The following is a 10,397-nucleotide window of genomic DNA, read 5'->3' as shown; positions in this document are numbered from 1 at the left end:
GATACACCAGCCAGAACACTGATACACCAGCCAGAACACTGATACACCAGCCAGAACACTGATACACCAGCCAGAACACTGATACACCAGCCAGAACACTGATACACCAGCCAGAACACTGATACACCAGCCAGAACACTGATACACCAGCCAGAACACTGATAAACAGGCCAGAACAGGAGCCCCCCCGAAATGAACCAGCAGACCGAGCTGCCAATCCGCCTGAAGCCGGCATACCCTCGAAGCGTTACGTTGGCGTGCCAGGATCATCGATATCTCGCGAGTGCCGGGATCTTGCATTACCCCGAAAGTTGCCATTGCCGGATCCTCCACATCCAAGATAAATCCCTCCCCAGCGTCGGGCTTCTGGCCATGAGACCCCGTCACAGACCCACGGAAGAGCTGCCCCCGGCCGATCTATCCAGCGCCGTCGTCTTCGTTGTCACAGGTAAGTTCTGCGGGAATTTGACTTAGGGCTCGGGCTCGGGCTCGGGCTCGAATTGTGAGACTTATATGCTGCAAACGCCAGGGGCGCCCGGCGCCGGCAAGACCACCGTCGCCGTCGACCTGGCCAAGGACGAAGAGCTCGGCTACCTGGAGATCGACGCCCTCATCGAGCAAGAGGAGCGCAGGCTGGGGTTCAGTCTTTCGAAACCGGTCCCCGACGGCGAGGGCGAGCACAGGATCGTTCCGAGCGCCGTGCTCTTCAACCTCATCAAGCAGGAGATCGCGGAGCAGATGGCCGCGGACGTGTACGAGTTCGTCATCGACGGCCTCGTCATGATGCCCGAGGCGCATGACTTCTTGGATCGAGTAGGTATACCGCCAACAGGACCTGGGCTGTGCTAACGGGTGGTGTACAGTGCTTCAATTTCCAGCACACCCTGCTGCTGCACGCCGACGCCAAGATCCGCTTCTCCCGGTGGTCGTGTCGGCGCTCGATGCTGAATGGGCCTCGCATCTCCCGTGCACAGTATGACCGTGCCCGCCAGAAGTTCTTTAGGAATTCGCAGCCCTTCCTGGTCGCCGATAGGGCTTACCTCTCCGAAGCGCATCAGGGCCTCACGGAGTCCACACGGATGGTAGGTGTGAAGCAATCGACTTTTGGAAAAGAAGATTGGATGACTGATAATAATGCTGCCATCGTTGTAGTTTGACACGGGTGAAATGCCTCAAATGTATTGGTATCCTAGCCTTCGTCGCTGCGTTCAAGTAAGTTTCTTGCCCTAGACTTAGAGACGTGGTACTGATCCTTTGGTAGCAGGTGCTTATTCATCAAGCAGGGAGATACCTCGATGCCATGATTGAGGCGGAGGATTGAGGCACAGGGGGAGGTTCAGGGTCAGAAGCGAGATGTGTAGTGTGTGATGACTGATGTTGTTCTTCACTGCTTATTAATCTAGTTCTTTGGAACTTCTGGCTGTATTGGACCGCAGTATAGCTGTGCCTGTTTGTATTTGAGATGAGGGGGATGGTGCAAAATAAGGGAAGGGGGAGATTAAGGAAGTGTTGTTGGTGACGGACTTCAACTAAATAACTAGTTAAATCCCCGGTGCTGACAAAGCCCAGACACTGAGTTGCAACCGTGAGGAAACTATGGACAAGATCATTGCAGATCCCAAATCCCAATGCATTCTTTTTAAACGAGGTTGGAAGCACATGGTAATCATGCCGATGATGAAATGAAAGAAAATGAGAATGAAAATCGAACAAAACACCCATAATATACAGAGAAATACAACTCCCAAAAGTCCACTCCAGCTAGCTGATCATGTCCAGTCCGCATCCTTTCTGGTGCAGGTTCTAGGGTGTGGAATTCATCGCTTCATCGTTGAACGGGCCTGCTGGCGCTGCTGCTCCAACAGCCTCATGTGCGCCTCGCGGCGGGCCCGGTTGCGCTCCTCGCGCTTATACTCCTCCTCTTCCTTTCTCCGCCTCTCGTAGTCCTCCGCCGTCTTGCGGTCCTTCTCGCTCAACCGCGGGGGCTCCGCCACCGACCCGTCCTCGTTCAGCTTGGGTCCCGTGCCACGGATCTCGTCGATCTTGCTGCTTGCCTCCTGCTTGATTTTATCCTTGGACTGCTTGAAGTTTTGAATCGCACGGTCGATATAGCTCACCTGCTGCTCCGGAGCACGGGCAGCGGCGGCGGCGACGGCGGCGGCTTCCCGCTGCTTAGCAGTTTCAGCCTCCATCATCTCACGGAGCATGCGAATGGGGTTCTTCTGCTCTTGGCCAGGAGCCAACTCAACCTTTTCCACCTGGGCGATTCCGGCCCATTGGCGGAAAGCAGGCTTGGAAAGCAGGTATGCTTGGGTCATACCAACGAGACCGGTGCTCGTGAAGTACAACTGCAGAGCCGCAGGGAAAAAGGCCATGAACATGAAGGAAATGGCAGGAAGACCGTACAGCACCGCCTTTCCGATCTCGGTGTTCTGCATGGCGTTGCTTCCAGACTCTCCTCCTTTCTGTTGCGTGAGGCCGCGGTTAGCAAGCGTGCCTCGGTTCAGGAGCCGAATGGGAGACAAGAACGAGTCATCGAAAGGTGGCAGCACATACCTTGAGGGAAAAGTACAAGAAGAAGGAGCTGACGGCGGGCAGGATGTAGAGGGGGTCGGCGATTGTAAGATCCTGGAGCCAACCAACATGCTCCGAGGTTAAAGCGGGCACCGGCAAGGAAGTCATGCCTTTGATTACCCGGTAGCACCCAAAGCCGAGGGGAATCTGGATCAAGGGAATCATTGACTTCCAAGGCTGGATGCCGTGCTTTGTGTGCAGCTCCTGCATGTCGGCCCGGGCCTTGTTCATCTCGAGCATGTTGCTCTCACGCGAGGCGGCCATCTGCTTGGCCCGGATCGGGGTCGTGAGGTGTTTGATGTTGTTGAGCTTGGTGGTGGCATTGGCAGCCTCGAGCGTGGGCTTCACCATGGCCAGACGGACCAGCAAACCAGTGCTGATAATACTCGCCCACCATGGGAGTCCCGAGTAGATGTGAACATGCTCGATGATCCATTCTATCGTCGAGGAGAAACCCCAGCCGTAGTCCAACCCCAATTCTTTCAGGTAGCCAATCTTCTCCGGGATCGTCGTGATGTCAATCTCCGCCAAGTCTGGCACGGCCTCAACAACTTCGGGAGTAGGAACGACGGTAGGAGCGTCTGCGGGGGCGGCCGTGGTCGAATTGAAACGAGCAGCGGAGATAGCAGGGATGGCGGACGCAGACCGCAGCGAGGAAGTCTTAGCCATGGGCCGGCTAGACGCTCCATAGCGAAGAGCGTTTCCGGAGGCTTGCGGTCGGAATGAGGACATCTGTAGAGCCGCGTTAGTTAAACTGGGGGAGTTGGGGAAATTAGAGCGAAGGCGTAAATAAACTCACCGATCGACTAGAGCGCGAGAAAGCAAGCAATCGCTGGCGGGCAATGGCAGGCATAGCGCCGCGACCAGCAAGACCAGTTCCTCCCAACATGGTTGTTGAATTGAAATGCCGAGTTGGGGACTGCAGAGGAGACAATCGGGGGGGTGACTGGACTGAGGGACACCTGAATGGGAAAATCGGGGCTCCGGCGACGGAGCGCTTTTTTGTTGCCAAGCCGTGTTTTTCTGCCGGGCGGCCGGAGGAGAAGAGGGCCAAGTGACCCAGCATCGTTGGCGGACACCCGGTCTAGGATCAGAGCAACATTGACTAACTATTGTGTATCATGTAGCTATACTTGGTGTTGGGGGGTGAGTCCACAGATATTGTATTGATCAGTTCATTCTCTTTGTGAAGAATATGCTACAAACTTGTCAAATGTATGAGCTTCGCCGGACGCCGTTAGGTCAAGCCTATCAACTGATGCTTAGATCTATGTACACTAGAACTTCTCAACAAACGCGCGCATCCTGCGCTGCTTGCTTTGACAGATGAAATGCGTTCGGAAGACTGTTCCCTAGCCTACCCTGATGAGTGCTTCACCGGTTTTAAGGATCTATAATGCTGCCTTCCCCAATCATCGTCTACTCCAAGGACGTGGTGTCTTGCAGACCAGCAGCTCTAGTGCTCCGTCGCTGCGGGAGCTCGCGCACTTCAATGCCAGGTCCAGCTGGCCTAGATCGTCGATGCATAGGGAATACCTGCAATGATCGCGGGGTTAGCACATCTGCCGGCCAACTTCGTGGAGAGGAGCAGGTCCACCCCTGCCTCCCACGACAGGGATCCACGCTTTCATACCTTTGTGCCGGACCAGCCTAGCCTGTAGGCAGCCTCATGTGCAAACAACTCGCCAAATCCCAGCATCAAGCCGTTCACGAAAGGAAGCACCAGGTTGATCGCGGCGCCGCGCAGAATGCTCCAGAACGTCGGGGGCTTGTAGAGGATCAGAGGGGAGCTCGAAGTGGAAGAGGAATGCGAGGAGTCATCGTGGTTGGCGGAATAGACTTCGGAGTCCGAGTGGACAGTCAGTCCAGATTCGTAGAGCTCCCCCGAGTTGGAGAGGTCGGCGGCCATGATGCGGGGAGGGAGCAAGGTATATCCAACGGGTGTATCTTAGGAGAGAAAAATGGGAGGGCTGAGGTTTGTCCAAAACAATGATCTGCTCGCAGAAGTCGAATCAGTGGTTTCCGGTGGAGATGAAGGCCGACAAATCAACGGCCGACGTGGACGGGGGTAGCTTGTAAGGTATCTTGTTGAGGTTGTTCAACGAGTGGATGGAATGAATGCTCCAATACACCTGACCTACCTGTTATGTAAGCCGCAGGGCTGCTCGCTCGTCAGTTGCGCAATGCCCAGCACCAACGCGTGTGAAACTGCCAAGGGAGTATATGATGCTTTGAGAATGAAAACTGGTAGTCTGTAGACTACACATAGTATATAAGGTGCAGTAGTACTTCGACAGGCCCGAGTTGACTGCAGAGTACAGTACACTTAGCGATCAGAACTGCTGACTGTTTCTGCCTGAGGCCTTCATGTGGAATCGATGAATAGACGGAAGATCCCCTCTTCCGGATGACCAATCAGGCAACAGTGACGTACCTCAGCTTGTCAGCTCGTCCTCATTGTTGTTTCCAGCTTCAACTATAGTAAAGCTACTACTAGTTGTATCCACCAGATCTCCTTCCTTGTTCACAACGCGCCTCTTGCCAACTACCATTTCTTTTTGCATACTCCTGAATATCTCTGGACGATACTCTGCTTGAAGTGACCGAGTGGATCCATTTTCAACCCAATTTTCTCCGGCGTCAACGACTTGCAGTCCCGGTTATATCATCAACATGGAACACCAAGCAGCTCACGATGAGCTAGTATCCCAGTTCTGTGCTATGTCTGGCACTGATGCCGCAGTAGTATGCTTGCCCCTGAATTCTAGGGGGAACTGAACTCCACACTAACGTCTACTTCTTACAGGCCCAAGAATACCTGGCGGCCAGCGAATGGGACCTCGAAGCCGCAGTGACCGAGTTCTTTGCCGAGCAGGACGAAGCTACGCAGGGCGCAAACACAGGCTCAGGGCAGCGCCTAGGAGCCGAAACAGGACCAGTCGCCGGTCGCACACTCGGGGGGAGTTCATCCCAGTCTCCATCCACTACCCCGCAGCCGTCCTCATCGCGCAGGACCGGACCGAAGAAGAGATTCGCGACGTTGGGCGATTTTGCCTCCGGGGCTGGTGAATCCTCGGAGGAGGAGGACTCCGTGAATCAGGATTTCTTCGCGGGAGGGGAAAAGTCTGGCCTCGCCGTGCAGAACCCCGACGACATCAAGAAGAAGATTATCGAGAAGGCCAAGAGGTGAAACCTGCCACCGTTAGCATGCCAATAGGAGGCTAACACTGTAGTAGAACTCAGCCGCCCTCCTCGGATGAACCAAGCAGACAGTCGCACTTCACGGGCACAGCACGTACCCTCGGTGGCGATGATGCTCCGAGCAGGGTAATCGAAGCGCCGAGCGCGCCCGCTACGCAAGTGCCGCAACGAGTCCAGAGAACGCTTCATTTCTGGGCCGACGGATTCTCCGTCGACGATGGCGAGCTGTACCGCTCCGATGATCCCCGGAACGCAGAGATTTTGGAGGGGATCCGACAGGGTCGTGCTCCCCTCTCGATCATGAATGTACAGTCTGGTCAAGAGGTGGACGTGGAAATCAACCAGCACGAGGAGAAATACGTCAAGCCGAAGCCCAAGTACAAGCCCTTTTCTGGCCAGGGGCAGCGACTGGGAAGCCCTACGCCTGGCGTGCCGACCTCTGCCGCGGCCCCAGCTCCAGCTCCAGCTCCAACAAGTCAGGCCTCAGAGCCACCTAAGCCTACTGTTGATGAATCTCAGCCCACCATCACCCTCCAAATCCGCCTTGGCGATGGCACACGACTCACGTCTCGCTTCAACACTACCCACACGATTGGGGATGTCTACGAATTTGTGTCTGCGTCCAGCCCCGCTAGCCAGTCCCGCCCGTGGATCTTGATGACTACGTTCCCCAGCAAGGATCTTACGGACAAGGGTGCTGTCCTGGGGGAAATGGCCGACTTCAAGAGGGGCGGTGTTGTGGTGCAGAAGTGGCAATGAGCGTGCAATGAGGCTGTGGACTAGAAGTTATGCAATGAGCCAGGCGTAGATATTCTCTGGAGGTCTAAAACTAAGAAATGAGATGGGATGATTCATGAAGATGAGATGATTCATGAAGATGAGATGATTCATGAAAAATGAGAATGAAACAATGATCTCGCGTATCATTGGAGGTCAGATGAAAGCGGAATCTAGAAATTCCCAACCTCAGTAATAAGCAAGAGCAAATTGCGAAGCTGAAGCTGAACCCGAGTATCTTTTCGGCGTTCCTCTCGCCAAGCCCGATTGATAAGCAACCTCCGCGGAATGACGCAGAAAAAAAAACGCGCCCGAAATCGGCTATCGCCATCAATTCCATTCATTCCCCGCCCGCTAAACAGATTGCTTGCTCCTCCATTGATTCTCAATCTATTCAGCAGAAAACAAGAAGATGCCTCTGGACGGAGTCAAGAACGTGGTGCTGGTGAGAGAACTTCAATCCCTGCGCCTTTGCTGGAATATTTGCCCCTCCTCCTCTTATCGATAACGCGCAGTGGAGGGCATACTCCCGCATACTCCAGCACACTCACCTGCGAACCTACACCTTCACTTAAGAAGAAATTCCGCCCTCAACAACCCCAGCGTTTTTGCGAGGATATGCGACTAACATTCATGGTCGGGAACAGGTCCTCTCCGGCAAAGGCGGCGTCGGCAAATCCTCCGTGACGCTGCAGCTGGCCCTGGCGCTCTCCCTGCAGGGCAAATCCGTGGGGATCCTCGATATCGACCTCACGGGGCCCTCGATCCCGCGATTAGTCGGCCTGGAAGATGCAAAGATCACCCAAGCGCCTGGCGGCTGGCTGCCTGTTCCCGTGCATACCGCTGTAGATGCACCAGCACCAGCATCAGCATCGCCATCGCCACCTTCTCCTACCCCTACCACAACAACACCACCCTCTTCAAACCCCCACCAAGAACCTACCACATCCACCCCCCGCGGCCCATTACACTGCATGTCCCTCGGCTTCCTCCTGCGCTCCCGCTCCGACGCCGTAATCTGGCGCGGCCCCAAGAAAACCGCCATGATCCGACAATTCCTCGCGGACGTCCTCTGGGGCGAAACCGATTACCTGCTGGTCGACACCCCGCCCGGCACGAGCGACGAGCACATCGCCCTCGCCGAGCAGCTCCTCACGCTCTGTAGCACCGGCCCTTCCCCTGCCACTGCCACCTCCACCTCCCAGACAGCAGCGATGCCCCGCCTCGCCGGCGCCATCCTCGTAACCACCCCGCAGGCAATCGCCACCTCCGACGTGCGCAAGGAAGTCAACTTCTGCGTCAAGACGAACATCCCCACGCTCGGTGTGATCGAGAATATGTCCGGGTATACGTGTCCGTGCTGTGGGGAGGTGACGAATCTTTTCTCGAAGGGGGGCGGGGAGGTCATGGCAAGGGAGATGGGGGTCAGGTTTTTGGGGAGTGTGCCGGTTGATGTTGGGTTTGGGGCGTTGGTGGAGGGGAGGGGGATTGGGGAGGATGGGGAGGGGGATGGGGAGGAGGAGGATGATGAGGAGGAAGAGGAAAAGGAGAAGGTGGATGATGATCGGCCTTTGGTTGAGCGGTATCGGGAGGGGTGGTCTTATGCTCGGTTTGAGGGGTTTGCGAGGACGTTGATTGCGGAGATTGAGGGGTAGAATTACTGGGTGGTTCGGGGTTTGGGTTTCATAGACTTTTGAGGTGAGAAGTATATAGGTGGATGCATTTATCTGGTTCATGTTCATATATGATGTCCTTGTGTGTGTACGGTGGGAACGATACCATGGTTTCTGAGTCTGAGAAGACTGTCGCGGAGATTTGGGTTAGAATTGAATATTGTCTGCATGTGCATGTGCATGTGCATTTGAACTTGTTTCCCCAAAAGTTGGGACTTGCTAACCGGATTGGAGTCATGAAATAGCATACAGTCGTTCATCATCAATCATAAAACACAAACAAAGAAAGATCATTCAGTCATCATGGCCGTGGGCTGGTCGCTCCAGCATCGCCCGCAGTCTCATTTCAGCTGTCACCGGACTACGTCCATACTCGGCGTCGTTCATGATATACCGGAGCCAGCCGAGGAAACTCCGCATATCGACCATCGAGGACGGTCGGAGTGTCCCCGAAAGGAGGTCTTCGCCAGCTTGCGCGGTTCCTACATTGCTTGTACTGAGCGGCCGACTGGGACGGGATGCCTCGGGAGCATAGCGGCTCTCGGCCTGCGCTTCCAGCAATGTCTCCGACACCAGTGCCGGCGTAATCATCTCGTAGGTCCGGCGTCGGGCGTCGCTCTTCACCTTCTTCCCCAGGAGACCTCGGCCGCTGGCACTCGACTTGGACGCGATCTCCCTGCTGGTCAGAAGCAAGTCAACCCCAGTCTCGCCATGCACGGACCGCAAAGCTGCCGAGGATCGTGGGGTCGTGGGCTGGACCTGCAGCGATGCGCTGTCCGCGGGTAAGGACATTCTCGAGTGAGACCCCGTCGTCGTCGTCGTCGTCGCCTGTCGGAGTTGGCCCCAGTACCGAAAGGGTGGAGCGGAGTGGAAATCACGCCCATCGGCAACGCTGTTATCGTCATCACAGATGACCACGTCGTTGTCGGCCTGTCGCTCGTGGTCGGAGCTTGCTTCATCCACCGTCAACAGGCCGCCGGGCGGAGCGCGGATCTCGCCCAAGGGAGCGATATGGCTCCCGTACTCGTTGGCCAGGCTCAGCTTGCTGCGACCGCAGATCTCGCCGATGGCGTCGAGCGTGTGCCGGATATCGGGCTCGATGGCGCGCAAGATGCCATCGATGCTAAAATCCTCTTCGGAGGGAAGCGCCGGCGCATGGGGGCGGCTGTTTGAGCGCGAAGAGAAGAGGAGGAATGAGCGCCGCGAAGGCATCGTGGCTGCAGTGGAAGTTGCATCAGGGCTTCCTCCGGAATATGCTCGCACCAGCACGGGTTGAGACCCCAAGGTGGTGGTCGTGTTGGTGGAGGAGGGTGGCCGAGAGGTTGCAGACCGGCCCTTGGCTGATAAGGGCCTGGCATAACCATTCAACTGACGGAGTGCAGTGGCACGATGTGCTCGAGAGGATTCAGCAGTCAGAGACAGGTCATCGTTGCGAAAAGGATGATGCGTGGATGGAGAGACCACCGCAGACGAGGAGGTATGGGTATGGGGGTGAATATGCAGAGGGCTGAGCTGCGACCATCGGCGGCGCGGGAAGGAAGAAGAGGAGGATGACGGGGCAAAAGAAGCACCCGTATGGGTGAACAGCCTGTCTGAGTGAGGATCCATTGTTCCGGCCAGCCGATGACAAACAAAAATCCCAGCCAGTGTGGATGCAAGGCTAGACTAGAATGTGGACCGAAGGGGAGGAGGGGATGGGAGGAGGGGGACGACAACGAAAAGCGAGGATGACAACACCACCATCACCATCACCACCACCACCAAAAGCTACACCATCCTCCCCGAGGCGATGATCAACCCCACCTTACGGTCAACGGGCAGCTGAGACGGCGGCAGCGGCAACAGCAACAGCAGTAGCAGTAGAGGGGAGGACAGACCAACGGCACGAGACACGTAGGTTGTTCCAGCGCATCAGTCACTGGGAACACAATCACGCATGAGCTCCGCGTAACCAGGGAAGGGTGTGGTCACTGTGGTGTGGGCTGTCTGAGACCATGATCGCCATCGCCATGAACTCCCGAGCGTCGGATGACACGCTGATCTTAGCGACCCGGCTAGCTGCAAGACAAAGAGAAATGAAGATGGTGTACTCCGGAGTATGTACTGTACAGTAGCAAACGCGGAAGTATAAGGTTGCTTCGTATACTCCATACTTCACGTACTTCCCGTGGG

At 55.8% G+C, this 10,397-nt stretch overlaps 6 protein-coding genes across 6 annotated transcripts; 3 read left to right on the top strand and 3 right to left on the bottom strand.

Moving 5' to 3' along the window:
* Positions 1-219: 219 nt before the first annotated feature.
* Positions 220-903, top strand: ASPACDRAFT_81974 (adenylate kinase family protein). Its single transcript, XM_020205993.1, has one exon. It carries the CDS (start codon positions 514-516, stop codon positions 847-849), a length of 336 nt encoding a protein of 111 aa, XP_020051839.1. The 5' UTR covers positions 220-513; the 3' UTR covers positions 850-903.
* Positions 904-1,504: 601 nt separating this feature from the next.
* On the bottom strand, positions 1,505-3,484 carry ASPACDRAFT_81973 (membrane insertase OXA1). Its single transcript, XM_020205992.1, has 3 exons — positions 3,374-3,484; positions 2,557-3,306; positions 1,505-2,465 (listed from the first exon to the last, which is right to left on the bottom strand). The coding sequence occupies exons 1-3, from the start codon at positions 3,461-3,463 to the stop codon at positions 1,818-1,820; spliced, it is 1,488 nt and encodes a 495-aa protein (XP_020051838.1). The 5' UTR covers positions 3,464-3,484; the 3' UTR covers positions 1,505-1,817.
* Positions 3,485-3,697: 213 nt separating this feature from the next.
* On the bottom strand, positions 3,698-4,911 carry ASPACDRAFT_126940 (TOM13-domain-containing protein). The gene is made up of 2 exons (XM_020196987.1): positions 4,208-4,911; positions 3,698-4,110 (listed from the first exon to the last, which is right to left on the bottom strand). The coding sequence occupies exons 1-2, from the start codon at positions 4,481-4,483 to the stop codon at positions 3,994-3,996; spliced, it is 393 nt and encodes a 130-aa protein (XP_020051837.1). The 5' UTR covers positions 4,484-4,911; the 3' UTR covers positions 3,698-3,993.
* An 88-nt stretch (positions 4,912-4,999) lies between these two features.
* ASPACDRAFT_1876317 (protein phosphatase regulator SHP1) lies at positions 5,000-6,534 on the top strand (the record flags this gene model as incomplete). Its single annotated transcript, XM_020198080.1, has 3 exons — positions 5,000-5,319; positions 5,381-5,760; positions 5,808-6,534. Exons 1-3 carry the CDS (start codon positions 5,248-5,250, stop codon positions 6,532-6,534), a joined length of 1,179 nt encoding a protein of 392 aa, XP_020051836.1. The 5' UTR covers positions 5,000-5,247.
* A 430-nt stretch (positions 6,535-6,964) lies between these two features.
* Positions 6,965-8,207, top strand: ASPACDRAFT_47851 (Mrp/NBP35 family ATP-binding protein; the record flags this gene model as incomplete). Its single annotated transcript, XM_020202020.1, has 2 exons — positions 6,965-6,997; positions 7,200-8,207. 2 exons carry the CDS (start codon positions 6,965-6,967, stop codon positions 8,205-8,207), a joined length of 1,041 nt encoding a protein of 346 aa, XP_020051835.1.
* On the bottom strand, positions 8,062-9,821 carry ASPACDRAFT_81970 (uncharacterized protein). Its single transcript, XM_020205991.1, has one exon. It carries the CDS (start codon positions 9,435-9,437, stop codon positions 8,520-8,522), a length of 918 nt encoding a protein of 305 aa, XP_020051834.1. The 5' UTR covers positions 9,438-9,821; the 3' UTR covers positions 8,062-8,519.
* Between the last annotated feature and the right edge of the window lie 576 nt (positions 9,822-10,397).

The sequence above is a fragment of the Aspergillus aculeatus genome (assembly GCF_001890905.1).
Source record: "Aspergillus aculeatus ATCC 16872 unplaced genomic scaffold ASPACscaffold_20, whole genome shotgun sequence".
NCBI classification, from domain to species: Eukaryota; Fungi; Ascomycota; class Eurotiomycetes; order Eurotiales; family Aspergillaceae; genus Aspergillus; species Aspergillus aculeatus.
Note: the sequence above shows the minus strand (reverse complement) of the source record. Positions and strands in the feature narration are given on the sequence as shown.